Source organism: Eucyclogobius newberryi, unplaced genomic scaffold (assembly GCF_026437365.1).
Source record: "Eucyclogobius newberryi isolate DKJ021-1_F unplaced genomic scaffold, fEucNew1.0.hap1 SCAF_14, whole genome shotgun sequence".
In the NCBI taxonomy this organism is placed as follows: Eukaryota; Metazoa; Chordata; class Actinopteri; order Gobiiformes; family Gobiidae; genus Eucyclogobius; species Eucyclogobius newberryi.
In genome coordinates this window covers 18,972,501-18,988,851 of record NW_027315768.1, presented here as the reverse complement: position 1 = coordinate 18,988,851, position 16,351 = coordinate 18,972,501, and the positions used below count along the sequence as shown (strand labels likewise).

General features: G+C 38.6%; 3 protein-coding genes across 3 annotated transcripts; 2 read left to right on the top strand and 1 right to left on the bottom strand.

The window, feature by feature from the left end:
- Nucleotides 1-90: 90 nt before the first annotated feature.
- On the top strand, nucleotides 91-7,644 carry rev1 (REV1 DNA directed polymerase). The gene is given in 23 exon segments (XM_072444750.1): nucleotides 91-357; nucleotides 867-942; nucleotides 1,046-1,178; nucleotides 1,278-1,446; nucleotides 1,524-1,717; nucleotides 1,720-1,837; nucleotides 1,931-2,604; nucleotides 2,679-2,771; nucleotides 2,858-2,974; nucleotides 3,054-3,177; nucleotides 3,300-3,428; nucleotides 3,497-3,651; nucleotides 3,740-3,859; nucleotides 3,934-4,154; nucleotides 4,222-4,394; nucleotides 4,480-4,700; nucleotides 4,772-4,932; nucleotides 5,007-5,267; nucleotides 5,343-5,439; nucleotides 5,516-5,715; nucleotides 5,787-5,919; nucleotides 6,008-6,110; nucleotides 6,175-7,644. Coding segments are annotated over 22 exon segments (3,774 nt in total). The 5' UTR covers nucleotides 91-357; nucleotides 867-876; the 3' UTR covers nucleotides 6,287-7,644.
- A 2,821-nt stretch (nucleotides 7,645-10,465) lies between these two features.
- Nucleotides 10,466-13,741, top strand: txndc9 (thioredoxin domain containing 9). Its single transcript, XM_072444747.1, has 5 exons — nucleotides 10,466-10,538; nucleotides 12,123-12,306; nucleotides 12,454-12,572; nucleotides 12,672-12,926; nucleotides 13,001-13,741. The coding sequence occupies exons 2-5, from the start codon at nucleotides 12,145-12,147 to the stop codon at nucleotides 13,119-13,121; spliced, it is 657 nt and encodes a 218-aa protein (XP_072300848.1). The 5' UTR covers nucleotides 10,466-10,538; nucleotides 12,123-12,144; the 3' UTR covers nucleotides 13,122-13,741.
- Nucleotides 13,490-16,341, bottom strand: mrpl30 (mitochondrial ribosomal protein L30). Its single transcript, XM_072444749.1, has 5 exons — nucleotides 16,189-16,341; nucleotides 16,027-16,104; nucleotides 15,805-15,951; nucleotides 13,824-13,897; nucleotides 13,490-13,714 (listed from the first exon to the last, which is right to left on the bottom strand). Exons 1-5 carry the CDS (start codon nucleotides 16,234-16,236, stop codon nucleotides 13,582-13,584), a joined length of 480 nt encoding a protein of 159 aa, XP_072300850.1. The 5' UTR covers nucleotides 16,237-16,341; the 3' UTR covers nucleotides 13,490-13,581.
- Nucleotides 16,342-16,351: the final 10 nt, after the last annotated feature.

Genomic DNA, 16,351 nt, shown 5'->3' with positions numbered 1-16,351 from the left:
TAGTGCCTTTATTGATGAACATGTACATTTTATAATCTGATGGAGAGTGTTTTATTTAGAAAATGTCGGAAGTGTTTGGGTTGTGTGCGTTACTTGTGTAGAAAAGGAAAGCAGCAGAACAGGCGGCAGAGCTAAAGGACTGGAAGGTGGACGATAATACTGACATGGCGTTGCAGCGTGACAAAATAAGGGCACTTCGGTTCACTGGAAGTTGTTTTGTTGTAACCAAAACGAGGATTGGGGGATCGAGTTAACAGTGTGGAGGGCTCACGTTGTTTTATCACCGCGCACTTGGATTGTACCTGTGTCTGCAGAAAGAAATCTGTGGCTAACAAGCTGTGATTCACATAATAAAAGGTAAGGTTAGAACAAGTCATTTATGTGACCGAGCTTCTCAACGTGGGGGTTGTTCTGCCTGCTCTCAGCACAAGTGAAGAGTCAGAGTTGAGACCGATGTGTGGCACGTTTGCATTTTGTAACCAGTCAATGCAGCACGCTACAATTGGTATTCCGCCTGCTTCAAGTGACTTGATGTTATTGCAGTGGGGTCGTGGTGGCAGGGGACATGCGGGACATGCGGGACATGGGGGACACGCATGACTCGCCAAGCATCAAGTACTCGGTCTATCAGGCTGATGTTAGCATTTAGCGTTTGTGGTCAAACTAAACTCCTCGTTTATTTGCCCGGGAATGTCTTTGGCTTCAGCTGCTCACATCGTTTATGTCACAACACATCCACAGTAAACATCGCATCATCTAAACTTTGAGATCTCAACTTTGAGTTGGTCTTTTTAAATGTTTTAGAGACATCTGACTATTCACTTATGTCAAAAGTTTCATCGTTGAATCGAGTTTGACTCTTTCAGGAAGCTCATTATGAGTCGAGATGGATGGATGAAAAAGAAGTCTAAAGCAGGTGATGATAATGGCTGGGCTGCGAGGGTGAGTGATCTATTCATGACAATTCTTCAAAGAAGATCATTTACATGCAGTTACTTTTTCCACAATGATGTGCTCATACTTGTGTTTGCTCCTTCACTTGCAGGGTGGCTATATGGCTGCCAAAGTGTCCAAGCTGGATGAACAGTTTAAACTGGCTGCCCCCAGAGAAAAGCAGAAGGAAGGCACTTCTTCAACTATTTTCAGTGGAATTGCAATCTATGTTAATGGTTACACGGGTATACAATTTTAATTTGTATTTAGTCACTCTCTGAATTGCTTTATTTAACTAAATCTGTGGATTTTCACATATGAATGTACTTTTTTTTTAATGACAGATCCGAGTGCAGATGAGTTGCGCAGACTGATGATGCTACATGGTGGTCAATTCCATGTTTACTTCAGTCGCTCCAAAACCACTCATATTATTGCAAATAATTTACCCAACAGCAAGATTCAGGATCTTAAAGGGGAAAAAGTTATCCGGCCAGAGTGGATCACTGACAGGTGTGCTCAGTTTTAGTAATGGGGATATTATAGTATTCTTTTTTTTTAACAAATACTGTATGTTTTTATATTTTCAGTCTCAAGGCTGGGCGACTACTTCCATATCTACAATACCAACTGTATGCTAAAAGCAAAGGTGTTCTTTTCACAGGGATAAATGTTTGTCAAGATGCAAATGTTGTTGATCCCTTCCAAACCCTACCTCAACCAAACGTCAGTCAAAATCATTTTCTGCCACAGTCATTAAATACTTGCCACAAAAATGTTATACCTAAAACTGTGCTTGTTTACAACTGCAGTTTAGTTCCAGTGAACCTCAGGACAAGAGACTTGGTCACCCACAACCTCAGATGAACTCACTCAGATGTCAGAATGGTGTGGAAGCTAAAATGTAAGTTTTTTAATTTGATATTTGCTTTTGCACAATGAGTGAATTCAGTCATTAAATATTAATAGGATTTTTGTCATTGTTTATGAATTGCAGAAATGGACATGACGTTTCTTCACTGTTGAGGGAAGTCCCTCTGACAAATGGACACATTAGCCTCAATAACGGTGCCTTAAGACAGGAGGACCTCTCCCCTGTAACTGAGCCCTCTGACTTGTACTTGTTTGAAAGCAAGACCAGAAGCCCAGGCTACAAACATCATCTAACTTCAATAGGTCCCCATACAAAATTGGATCCTTATGATTTTCCTCATAGTCCTGAAAGTCCTTCTGAAAAGGACTTTAAATCACAGGATCAGCATTGTGTTGATGCTGTAAATAAGAAGGAACCCAAAGCTATAAAAATTACATCTTCATCTTCACAAGACCCTGAGAAAAGTGTCAATGGTGATTCTTGTCAAGAAAATGCATGTGTGCCTCGATTGAATGGGAGTCACCAAAATGTACCTGGCCGGTCTTCAGTTAAGAAAAAACATTCCTTTACTGAGAACACATTGTCAAAGTGCTCCTCTCAGTTGCAGGCTCAAACAGATAATTTGATTTCTGAGTTCTACTCGCGTTCACGTTTACATCAGATCTCAACCTGGAGGACTGCATTTTCTGAATATGTCAATGAGCTTCATTGTAAAAGGAGAACATCAGGTACGCCTTCATTTCCTGCGACGGATCGGCTAAGAAAAATAAAAAGCCAAGGCACTTGTGCCAGCCAAGGTATACACTAATTATTTCATCACTATGTTGTTGTATATTCTTATCACATAAAGATATATTGTATTCATTTTCAGGTTCACCTATAACTGTTAAGTCATGTATATTTCATGTTGACATGGATTGCTTTTTTGTATCGGTTGGCATCCGGCATCGTCCGGAACTAAAAGGCAAGTTCCTCAGAATAAACTAAAGAATACCTATAATTATTATTTTATGTTTTAACAAAAGTAGTGCTGCTATTTTCTTCTTGTAGGCAAGCCAGTAGCTGTGACCAGTAATCTGGGACAGGGCAGAGTGCCCCTGAGGCCTGGCACCAACCCTCAGCTGGAAAAGAAATACTATGAAGGCAAACATAATCACATTCAACACAGTGAGTTGTCCAGAATGTGTTTTATGCCCAACATTCATTACGTGTGTGCCTAAAATAAAGTTTGTTTTTTCTGTCTTAGGAGAGGAAGATGGGGATCTACACAGAACTCCTTCTCTAGAGATGCCTGACAGGCTTACTAATGTTGAACAGGATGCCACTGCTCTCTCTATGGCAGAGATTGCATCCTGTAGTTATGAGGCAAGGTAAACTTCTTTTTTTTTTTTTTTTTTTTTTTTTTAAATTGCAAATACAGCATATATATTTATAAATGCATTCAATTTAAAATGTATATATATATATTTTTTTTGTCTGCTGTGTATAATAGGCAGGCAGGTGTAAAGAACGGGATGTTTTTTGGCAAAGCTAAACAGTTGTGTCCATTATTACAATCTGTTCCTTATGACTTTGATGCCTATAAAGAAGTGGCTCTCACAATGTATGAGACTTTAGCAAGGTAAGAATAAATACAATATTTTTATTGGGGGGGTTAATATATTGGATCAACCTGTTCTTGTTCTCCAGTTATACTCATGACATAGAGGCTTTGAGCTGTGATGAGGTCTTGATAGATGCCACTTCAGTGATTAAAGAGCTGGAACTAAGCCCCCATGATCTTGCCAGTGCCATGAGGGCTGATATCAAGGAGAAAACTGGATGTTGCGCCTCAGTTGGAATGGGTAAGGGTTCACTATTGGAGCAAAATGTTGTTTGTTGTTTTAGTTGGAGCAAAATTTTTATTAATGCAGTCTTTTTGCTTTGTGCAAGGTTCCAACATTCTGCTGGCAAGGTTGTCAACACGTAGAGCCAAGCCTAATGGGCAATATTTTCTGAAACCTGAAGAAGTAGATGATTTCATCAGAGATTTAGCAGTAACTAGCTTACCAGGTATAACTATTTATTTCTATTTTAATGTCCATATACTAGACTTGTTCCAAAAAGGTAAACACATTTTTCTCTAGGTGTTGGGCCTGCTTTGAGCAGGAAACTTGCTGCAATAGGGATCCGGTCTTGTGGAGATCTTCAACAGGTGTCTCTGTCTATACTTCAAAAGAAGTTTGGACCAAGAACAGGCCAAACACTTTTCCGTTTTTGCCGAGGCTTGGATGATAGACCTGTTCGTTTTGAAAAGGAACGCAAGTCAGTCTCTGCTGAAATGAACTACAACATACGCTTCACCAGGGTAAGTCTCCTGCTGTATTATCACCTTAAGCCTAAACATGAATGTTTTCCTTTCATTGTTACTGCAGATTGATGAGGCCGAGTGCTTTCTAACAAATTTATCCATGGAAGTTGAAAAAAGATTGAAGGTAGCTGGGCTACGGGGCCGTAAAATAACTCTTAAAGTCATGATTCGCAAAGTGGGAGCTCCAATGGAGCCTGCTAAATATGGAGGTCATGGCATTTGTGACAATATAGCCAGGCAAGTCTCCACCAGTTAATTGCAAGGATTTTGTCTCCTTGTAGCAATGAAATCAAATGGTTATGCATTTTCTGTTATCTAATAGGAGTGTATTGCTGGCTCAGTCTACTGATAAGGGTCAACTTATTGCAACGGCTATCATTAAGCTTTTCCACGCAATGAAGCTGCAGGTCCAAGATCTGAGAGGAGTTGGAATCCAGGTCCAGCTGCTTGAAGGAAATAACTCTGTGACTCCAGATTATCACACACGCTCCATCAAAGACTTGTTCACACGACAGGGACTCGAAGCACACTGTCCCAAAGCAGGTCTGTTCCATTTGGGAGGCTTTACTATCTGTTTGTATGTAACAAGATACAGTTTGTTATAATTGTTCTAGATGCAGCAGCTACATGTGAAAACACCACGATAATGCCTCAAGAGACATCCTCAGCTCCTGTCTCTTCTGTCGAGCCAGTTCCTGAAACAAGCAAAGGGCAAGCTCTAAATGATCCTCAATCACACCTTAGATTAAGCATTGAAGTTCCCTCTCCTTCTCAAGTAGGCATTCTTCTAGAAATATTCCGACACACAAATTGCCTTTTACTACTTATATTTTCTGTATACTACCCCAGGTGGATCGTTCTGTATTAGAAGCGTTGCCCGCAGAACTTCGTGAACAAGTGGAACAATCTTGGACTTTTCGAGAAGGGAAATTAAATGGTGACATTTCCACAAATAAACAGCCTACTTTTCCAAAGCCCCTTTTCCCTTCTCCTCATAATCCGCCATCTGACCCGGCAAAGTCTTCCCTACCTGCAGGCAAACTAATACTACAAATACCAAATCACCCAGAAAACACGGGCATTGTTTTAGAACTGCCCAACTTCTCACAGGTGGGCAGGTCTTTTCAAAATAATATGTCTTTAACTGAAGTCTTTTTGACAATTACCCTTATATTATCTCTATAGATCGACCCGGAGGTCTTTGAGGCTCTACCCAAGGAGCTGCAGGATGAGATAAAGTCTGCCTATAGCCAAACGACAACCAATCAAAACGATCATGCATGTAAGTTAATAAAAATGTGTTTAATAGGTGTTTGTTAGGTCGTCTTGTTGAGCACATGCCTCTGTGATTTCTGCAGCAGAGGTAAGAAATCCATTGTTGCAGCTGAAGCGGACAGGAGTCGGTCCTGTTCGCGTTAAGAGGCAATACAAGAGGAAGAACAACATAAGTCCAATCAAAAATGGCCCATCTCCCCTTAAGAAGCAGCCTTTGATCATCAGTCCAGCTAAAGTCCTTCCAGCTCCACTTAAGTTGGGGGAACCAGTTGACAGGCTTAAGGTGATTTCATAGAACAGTTGATTTTAATGAACATTGTAGTTTACAGGCTTAAACTCGTGTTGTTCCCTTAGACTGAAAAATGTTCGTCGAAGCAAAACATCACAGAGACTACGGGTGTGTCTCGTGCTCCTCCGACACTGGCTGGAGCCTTTGAATGGACAGACATTAAAACCCTTATGCGGGAATGGGTCACTACAATCACGGGTAAGAAAAAAAAAACGACAACAAAAAACCTGTGGACATTATACCCTGGCAAATGGCATTTCTAATAGTACTTTTGCACGTTTAATAGAACCCATGGAGGAGGACATACTTCAAGTTGTGAAATACTGTACTGATCTAATTGAGGACAAGGATCTGGAGAAGTTGGATTTGGTCATAAAATACATGAAAAGGTATGTACTTTCCACAGAATTGTTCAGTGGTTTTCTCCGTTGATTTAATTGTGACAATTTTCAGGCTCATGAAACTGTCGGTGGAGTCCGTCTGGAGCATGGCTTTTGACTTTATCGTAGACAACGTTCAGGTTGTTCTGCAGCAAACATACGGAAGCACGCTCAAGGTTGTGTAAAAAAAAAGAAGTGGCGGTGAAGCCCACTGGCACCGTATGGACATCCACAGTGCCAGACTGACTTTGGTAAAGTACATTTTGCTCAAAGAGGTGTGCTGCCAGTTTGAGTTACGGGTTCTCCTATTGGCCAACTGCTCATAAACCGAAAACCAGTGATCAAGAAACAAGTGTAAAAGAATAAATGCTGCCAAAGTTAATGATTGTATGGCAACGTTTCCTCCTGCTAAGAATGACAAATGCTGGCAATTCATCTATCAAAATTCTTTTTTTACAGCGTTATACAGATTTAGCACTTTGTAAAATAATGTATCAATTTTCTAAAATATATGAAGTTTTATATGTGCAATCTCTCCCCAAAAGATTTTTACTCTTTTAGTACTCTCCATGACATGCCATTGTTTCTATATTGTTTTTGGCAATTTTGTACTGTGAGGGGTTTTACATTTGTTTGTGTGTTGACTTCTGAAAATTGTAATGCACAGTATTTTAAAATGTATCTCTTTTAATTGGTTTAGTCACTCCATCACTTAGTATGAATAATAAGTGATGTTTTACTACTCTGACAAAAAATAAAAGTAACAAGCCTACAGCTGCTTTAGCAAGTTATTTTTTTTTTTTTTATGAAGTGCCAAACTGTGTGTAAATAGTGTAAAAACTTGTAAATGTTTTAAGTCCTGTATTTCTTTACGTGTAAAGTTGGTAACTTAGTAACAATCTTCTAAAATTGTAAATCTTTTTAATTAAGTTTCTGAATGTTTCCTCTTCTTTCTGTGGAAGTCAGACATTGGCCAAAGCGCTTCATTCACTAAGGTCAAGTAGTCATTTATTAGAACTGTTGAGCTAAAACTGTTTTTTTTCAGGTGCTATGGCAATCAATAATTAGCCTATGCATTTTATTTCAGCAAATAATTAAGATGTCCTTTCAAGACCTATACCGTTTCCTACAGCGTTTATATTGGAGTACATTTTATAAACTTAATATGGAATATATGCCAGATTTACACTACGTTTCCATCTGTATCTCACCTGTGTATAGCACATGTAGAAAGAAATCTTGACTATTTCCTTGTATTTCAACCAAGTTAAAATTGGAGAGGTGATTATTTTTCTTTTGATCAGGTGACAATTCTGTAACAACACTAATGAAACAAATGCTGATCAAATGTTATGCCCGATAAATAATTATGAATGTAATTCAAAGATATTTACTTTCTCTGTTACAATTCTAAAGGGAATGGCCAAAATTAATAGATCTGTGTGTTTCCATTTCCTTACTGGCTGGTGCCTAAAGACCTTAAGCTGTGAACGTTTGTAAGTTTTTAAAGTTTTTGTAAATAAACTGTCAACTGTGTTATCGATTGCATTGTCTAAGTCATTATTATCTATGATGCGGAGAGCACCTTTTTTGTCCTAAACAAAATCAGGTTGTCCTTCCTGTCTACCTGTTCACCTGCACACCCTAGTCTTCTTAGCCATTTCCTATTGTCTCAAGTACTCAAGTAACACTCAAAGTGGGTGTGCCTGTTTGGGGGGACATTAGGCATGGCAGACATTTTGAGCAACAATAAAATGCCCAGTGCCAACACTGGGTTAATCTCTGCCTCTGTGTCCCTCACACAAGTTTGCCCCAGATTTAAAACGAGTCAAGGCTTTGGCTCCTCTATGTGCAATATGTCCTCTGTCCCTCCTCTGTCTCTTTCTGTCTCTCCTCTGTTCATTCTCTGTCTCTCCTCTGTTCCTTCTCTGTCTCTCCTCTGTTCCTTCTCTGTCTCTCCTCTGTTCCTTCTCTGTCTCTCCTCTGTCTCTCCTCTGTTCCTTCTCTGTCTCTCCTCTGTTCCTTCTCTGTCTCTCCTCTGTTCCTTCTCTGTCTCTCCTCTGTTCCTTCTCTGTCTCTCCTCTGTCTCTCCTCTGTTCCTTCTCTGTCTCTCCTCTGTTCCTTCTCTGTCTCTCCTCTGTTCCTTCTCTGTCTCTCCTCTGTCTCTCCTCTGTTCCTTCTCTGTCTCTCCTCTGTTCCTTCTCTGTCTCTCCTCTGTTCCTTCTCTGCTTGGCTTTCCTCAGCTGCCGCAGGAAGTACATCCTCTGCTGGGCCTTCTTGATGAGGGAGCTGATGGTGGGCTCCCACTTGAGGTCCTGGGTGATGGTGGTGCTGAGGAAGCGGAGGGAGTCCACAGTGGTGTTGGCAGAGTCAGTCAGAGTGAGGGGGGGCTGGGAACTGTGATTTCCCTGAAGTCCACGATCATCTCCACTGTCTTCTGGGCGTTGAACTCCAGGTTGTTACCGCTGCACCAGGACACCGGCCGGTCCACCTCCCCCTTGTAGACAGACTCATCCCCGTCCGAGAGGAGCCCGATGAGGGTGGTGTCGTCCGCAAACTTGATCAGTTTTAAAGAGTCATGGCTGGAGGTGCAGCAGTTTGTGTACATGGAGAAGAGCAGAGGAGAAAGTACATAGCCCTGTGGAACTCCTGTGGAGTATCTGAGAAATTCTTCCCTAACCGCACCACTGCCTCCGATCTGTCAGGAAGTCAGTAAGCCACTTGCAGGTGGAGTCAGGCACATTGTCCTAGAGCAGAGCAGCCATTGAGTTCAACTATTGTATTGCTTGCATGTCTTCAGCTGAAAGTAAATTGATGTAGTACAAGCCCGAGCCTTACATAGGCCTTACAGGGCTTTTGACTTCCCCTGTCTCTGCAATGCTGGTTGAAAAGGGAGAAATGCAACTACAGTTCAGGAGGTTAAAGTTTATGTTAGCTTTACTGGGTAAATGTACAGGGACATACGGGCACATATCCAGTGAAGAGAATTCTTAAAGAATGTTGGGAACACAATAAGACTGACTTTCATTGTTTTTGCTAGGTAGGAAATGCAATTGCTCAATTGAGTGATTTTAACTCAAACCCTTCGGTGGGTTTGCCAACCATAGTTCCTTAAAAGTTTATTCCGGCTCCTATTGATATTAGTTTACATCACAAACTTAAATGAAAAACTAAAAAGGCACTGCACTCTGAGGATGTGTTTATTTATACCGATGGATCTAAAGATCCTGAGAGTGACCGAACAGGTGCTGCTTTTTTCATACCTGACCTTGAAATAGCGGTTAAGAAGAGGCTAACGGATCATCTTTCTGTCTTCACCACAGAACTCATAGCAATACAATTAGCAATGGAATGGGCTGAATCTTCTTTGCAGTGTCACAACATTGGCTTCTGACAGCCTCTCTGCGGCAAAGCATATTATCTGGAACATCTGATTAGGGGGATAGTCTATATAGCATCTTCTATTTGATACTCTCTCTGTCCAGGGAAGGTGTGAAGGTCTCCTTCTTTTGGGCCAATTCCTGGCAATTCCTGCCAATTGCTCCTCTTGCGACACAAACCAATACCATCGATCGAAATTGTGCTACAACTGTCAAGCACCACCTAAGTCATGCCAACTGATCTTCCCATGATGATTCACTGCAATATAAAAGGAGGAGAATGTTTTGAAAATGTACTTCACTGAAATGCTGAAAAACACCATTTGTCACCCTAAAGTACTGAAGATTTGTAATCCAATACAACAAATTAACAAACTGATTAAGTTAAGTATGTTTTTAGCGTCCCCAATATTGCTTGTCTAGTTGAGGAATCTACTCCCGGGAGGTCCAAGTCGGCCGTCGGGTCATAAATATTTGCATGGCCTCATTCAAAATGCTTGTTGCTTGCCTAACTGAATGAAATTATACAGGTTGCAACATTTTTTGTGAAAATACATGCCCAGAAAGTTCAGATGTAAGACTGTTACCTCCTTAATTAATACATTTATAACTTGGAATATCAACATTTAATGAAACCCCTTCAATAACGTTTTGACATATAAGACAGAAAATAATATGCTGTGGTTCCCTGCATGTATCCAGTAACACTGTCTCCATGGTGTTCGCACACACACGTGACCCCTGCCACAGCAGCAGTACTGACCACTGCCAGCAGGGGTCAGCGGTCGCAGCTTTTTGGTTGAAATGTGAGGACACATTAAAACCTGAATATCTCCCTTGTTTTTGGGGATAATTGAATTATTATAAAAGTATTACACTCTGGTTACCATGACCTTTCTGACTGTGTAAATCAATTGTATATCTGACCCTTTTGAAAAAAAACGAAATACAAAATTCTCATGTACCTAGCTGTGGCGCATCTTCCGTGTTCGGTCCCCATAGTTCGGTCCCATCGTCGTTGGGCCATTTCCTCACGGATCCGAAGAGTAGCGCACAGGTATGTATCATTTGTTCCCTTGCTTTTGATGAATATTAGTACATATTAGCACTGTTGAATAAAATACATGTCATCGCGCTTTGCGGAAAACTGAACACATTACTCTGTGCTCGAAGCTTTCTGTTTGCTAGCGGTCCAGTAGAAAATGATAGCTAACAGCAAGCTAACCTAGCTAGTGCTAGCAAATGCAGTGACAGGTTAATCAAATATTACCAACAGCCAAATATTATAAAAGTAATATGTCAAGCTAGAATGAAGAATATAGAGACAAGTCTGAATTTATGGCGTTTAGAACGATTCAATATAAGAAGTAGCAGTGTAAGTTAGCATGCTAGGCTAACTGCTTGTCCCGGGGCTTTGTCTGGATATGAAAGGCCTGTGACAGCAGCAGGCTCGTCACTGTCCATAGTAATGACAGGATTTTACCTGCACTCTTCTGTTAAAGTCTATGTTGTAATGATTATTTATGTTTTTATTTGTTTGTATTGGGATTTATTTAATCATTTTCTGTTATGTGAAGCAATTGAACTTGGTGGCTTACTCAGCTGTTCAGTTATAACACTATTGTACTGTAAACTTTTCAGCTCATATTGGTTGATTTGAGAGTTATCTAGTGTCCAATAAATTAATCCCTAGACACACACATAAGATCATTGATTGAGCTTTATGAATAGCCTTTCCAGAAAGTGCCATATTCATAAGAAGTTTACCAAAGAATCTTAGTGTTTTTGCTGACCTCAGTATTTGGGTAAAGCTGAGGTGGACCACCCAAGCCAACCATTAGGAGCAATGCATTCAGCTCTTACTTTCTGTTTAATACTTAATTACTTATTATACAAGGATCACAATGGAAATAAGTGCTTGCGCTTTTTTGTGTTCTCCTGGCTTTTTAAATTGTATTTCCATGTGATATATCTATATATATATATATATATATATATATATATATAGATATATATCGATATATAGATATATATCGATATATATATATATCGATATATATATATCGATATATAGATATCGATATATATATATATATATATATATCGATATATCTATATATATATATATATATCGATATATATATCTATATATATATATATATATAGATATATATATAGATATATATATCGAGATATATATATCGATATATCGATATATATATATCGATATATCGATATATATATCGAGATATCTATATCGATATATCGATATAGATATATCGATATATCGATATATATATCGATATATCTATATCTATATCTATATCGATATATCTATATCTATATCTATATCTATATCTATATATCTATATCTATATCTATATATATATATATATATATATATATATATATATATATCGATATATCGATATATGTGTTTACAACCATTTGTTTATGTTATGTTCATGCACTTTATGGCAAATAAATCAAATCAAATACTAGTCATGCTGCAGTCCTGCTTTCACTATATACCATTTGAGGGAAAATGCAACATTTACTAATTTACATTAAAAAAAAAACTCAGGTACCCCATGTACAGTAATTGACCCAATCTCTCTCCCTTGTGACCTTTTCCTTTCAGATTATATTGAAATCATCCAGCCATGGCCAATCAACCTATCGATGTTATAACAAAAGTTTTGGAAAAAGTAGAGTTGCAAGTAGATGCAGAGCTGAGCAAACTGAATGACTTAGAGGAAGATGAATTAGAAAGGCTTAAAGAAAAACGGCTGGAGACTCTGAAAAAAGCCCAGAAACAAAAGCAGGTGAGTGTCTTAAAGCAATTCTACATGAACAGCAGAAATAAGGACTTTTGACTTTGACGACTGGAATTTTTAAGAAGAAAAAAACCCAATTAGGATGTCATGACTTAACAACCCTATAATCATATTATTATTTCTTTCTATTTTAAGGAATGGTTGTCAAAAGGTCATGGGGAATACAGAGAAATCCCAAGTGAAAGAGACTTTTTCAGTGAGGTTAAAGAAAGTAAAAAAGTTGTCTGCCATTTCTATAGAGACTCTACTTTCAGGTAGGTATTACACATACATGCATATACCTTACTTCATTGTGTTGGTTTGGTATTAAATTGTCTATTACTGAACAACTAAATTCCCTTTTTGAAATACAGATGCAAGATCCTTGACAAACACCTGTCCATCTTGGCTAAGAAGCACATTGAGACCAAATTCCTTAAACTAAATGTGGAGAAGGCGCCGTTTCTGACAGAGAGACTTCGTATCAAGGTCATTCCCTCGTTGGCTCTCCTGATAGATGGAAAAACGAAGGACTATGTGGTTGGTTTTTCTGATCTGGGTAATACAGATGAGTTTCCCACAGAGATGCTTGAGTGGAGACTTGGCTGTGCTGATGTCATCAATTACAGGTAGGATTTGAGTTTGTTTTAGATTTATTAATAAAAGATAATTTTACATTATTGAATTTTTGTTTTTTTAACAGTGGCAACTTGATGGAGCCTCCTACACAGACTAAAAAGTCAGCCACTAAATTTACAAAAGTGGAAAAGAAGACTATCAGAGGACAACAATATGGCTCTGATTCAGACTCTGAAGATGACTAAAGATCTCCCCCTGGTTTGTCTCAAGGCTACCTTATTTAACATTCAAAACATGTAGACTGTTATCCTTCATGTCCCTGACATTTTCTATCATTACACTAAATTGTTTAATGTCCATCTTTAAAAAAATTTTCAATGGATTTTTCCACCCGTAGGCTTTATTAGAGCGTGAAAAAGAATGGAGGACATGGAGTAAATTGTCAGATTAGCTGTGTCGTTTGCCTTTTCTGTACAAATACATAAATGACAACTCCACAGCCTTGTCTCTTATTTAGCAAATCATTTTGAGCTGTTGAATTTGTCAGAACTCCTAGAATACAATTATGGTGTATAGAGCTTCAAAAAACACATTGCTTGCTCCTTTACTCAAAAGTCATGGCACCTTGAAATACAATCCAGTTTATTAATAGCTGATAGCAATCTTTGTCTAAGCATTTACAATTACAGAACAAATTAAAATGTGCTAGGAATCAATAGCTTTGGGCTCCACTGGCTGCAACAGACGCTTCACGATCAGTTCTCCGTTACAGTTGATGTATGTGTCAGCCATGTCTTGCTCAGCAGGAAGTCCAAAAGGGGTCTTCAGTGGTTGTATCCTTCATGAGGATGTTCAATGAAATGTTTGTGTTAGTTTTATAAAGTTCAAATACAACTCCAAACATTTTAAAATTACATTTCAGTTACTCTCCAGTGACAGAATCTTACCTTATAAGGTGCTTGATGTATTTCAACTGGCTATTGACTGCAGGGGTATTTTTATGAATTACCGGGGCATGCATCTACAAGTGAACAAACAGTGAAAATGGAAATAAGTTTGTACAGCTGGAACAAACAACGCAAAATTACAGCAAGAAACATTTTGAAGGGAAGGAGCCAAAAAACAAAGCTGGCCGTGACTTATGGCTCCGTCTTTGTGCTAATGCCATAGCTCAGATTTGGGGCAGGTAGTTTCTAGCCAGACCAGGAACTTTTTAATACAAGGTGCATGTTACACTTATTATTCATCCTCAGACAAACTTTAAAGAATCACAAGATACATTTGACACATTAGTTAAAATTGTGAGTAATAGGTAGTAGTTTTGCACAATTTACAGTGTTAAATAGAGGCTGGTTGAAATATTTAAAAGGAACTGTGTGTACTCTGGGCAATTACGGTTTTAAAAATGGTACTACAATCACAACTGAACCTGCATATTGAAGCTATTCATGTTGTTTTTATCATTAGTATATAGAATAAAACGTTAAATGGTCACATTGATTTAGCGCTTTTCTACCGTCAAGGCACTCGCTATACCTCAAAGAACCAGTCACACACACAATTACACACTCGTTGTTCGCAGACACTGGGGGCGAGTCGGGTTAAGCGTCTTGCCCAAGGACACTGACAGTATTCCATTGAGGCTGCTTTGATCGCACCGCCAACCTGTGGGCCAGTGGATCTGACCGCTCTACAGGAGAGAGCTGACCATAGGATCAGAAGACGCGCACTCTACCACTGAGCTACTTCAGAGACAGGCCAAGCCTCGTGTCAAATCTTCAGAATTCCTTCACTGAGCTACAGCGACTGGGCTTTAGTGAAGTTCAGATCACGTTTAAACAAACTGCATTTCAGTATTGAAACTGGCAACCAAAATGAGACTCCTGTAAAGCTCATTCTGCTTTCTGATTGGATAAATGTCTTGAACCAAAACACATAACTTGACATTAGGCACGTGTTTAGCTGTGCCTTGTCTGGATGAATGACAAGAGTAGAATTTTCCAAGGAGCATAGAAAATACTATGAAGGTTATTTTTTAGTTTTTATTTCCAAAGCTTTTATTTAACTCTGAACTTATGTAAATAAATGTTTTGCATTTTAATTATGTGAACTGAATTTCTTAAACATCCAATCAAGTTAAAAATATGAAACTCTATGGAACATAGTACAATGATTCAATATTAAGTTTGTACTATGTTCCAGTGTTTAAAATTCAGTGTATGAAAATATAGTTGAGTTTTTTTAATTCGGTGCAAAATGTTTCGGCGTAAAGCGTCCTGCAAGTTCTTAACTTCTGCTTTGCTTTTAAAATTAGGAAAATAGAAAATCATATTGAGTATATAGTTCATATTTTTTATTTATATATTCATAATACGTAATGTATGTATGCTGAATGTTTAATTCAAAAGCCGATAGAAGGAGTTATGGTATGCTTTATCCTAGAGCGTACTCTTGTGTCTTTAGAGTTGTCAGGCTGTCAATATGTGACATTTAAACTTCACTCATCACCAACAAGTGACAAGACCGAGAGCATAGACCATCTTACATTTAGTTACACTATTTTATGATAATGGCAGCGGCAGAATTACCTGCTGGCAGATGCTTTTCGAGGCTAAAATTTATTTATTTTTGGTTCTTACAATATTGAGACCTGAATAATCACGGTTTTTGATTAACCTAATAGTCTTGGCATCCCTAATCTGGACTACTACATGCTGGTTTGAACCATCCTGCATGCGCTACTGATCTAAATCACAGGATTATTTGGGGAGTGAATGGAAAGTGTAAAAGGGGATCAGCACAGTACACAAGTATGTTTTTAATTTATGAATTTTGGTCAAGCTTAACCTCAGCTGCTGTACTTCCCCTTCTGTTTAAATTTGAAAAAATATGTATTTATTTATTTTTCTTTTAGTAGAGTTTAAATACCTTGTGCAGTCCAAAACTTTTGACCAGTTCTTTTTCCCAATATGGCCTCCGAATAGCACTTTTGACGCGAGTAACAATATGCAATTTATGAGGTTGTTCTGGGTCACCTCCATATTTTTCGTGTTCTTTAGATCTCTCATCAAAAATCTAGAAGGAGGAAAAGAAAAGTACATTAACTGTATTCTTCTATATTTTGTAGTGAAATTGTAACATCAACATTACATCTTGAGGTATTCTTGATCTGGTGAAATTCCCTCGGGCCAGCACTATACATGGCAACTGAGTGGTACCAGCAACGATCTGAAAACATTAGCGGCCAACAAAAATGTATTCGAACATCTTACTTACATCAATAATACAAAATATGTCCAAAATGATCCTTACCTTTTTGGACATGGACCGTAAACATTGAGAAACCCCAGCCATCGCCATGGCGCAGTTACAGGAAGGTGCCCCAAGGTTATGGCAAACGGAATAAAATAAGATTAGAAGGTATTATAAGACTTCATCTAGAGCAAAATAGCAAAAATACATTTAATCGTGCAAC

Coding starts and splice junctions, on each gene's coding strand:
- mrpl30 (XM_072444749.1), bottom strand. CDS start 16,236: ATGGCGATGGCTGGGGTTTCTCAATGTTTACGGTCCATGTCCAAAAAG. Junction 13,898..15,804: donor AAAGTTTTGGACTGCACAAG/GTATTTAAACTC, acceptor GTTCACTTGTAG/ATGCATGCCCCGGTAATTCA. Junction 13,715..13,823: donor TACATCAAGCACCTTATAAG/GTAAGATTCTGT, acceptor ATCCTCATGAAG/GATACAACCACTGAAGACCC.
- txndc9 (XM_072444747.1), top strand. CDS start 12,145: ATGGCCAATCAACCTATCGATGTTATAACAAAAGTTTTGGAAAAAGTA. Junction 12,573..12,671: donor TATAGAGACTCTACTTTCAG/GTAGGTATTACA, acceptor TTTGAAATACAG/ATGCAAGATCCTTGACAAAC. Junction 12,927..13,000: donor GCTGATGTCATCAATTACAG/GTAGGATTTGAG, acceptor TTTTTTTAACAG/TGGCAACTTGATGGAGCCTC.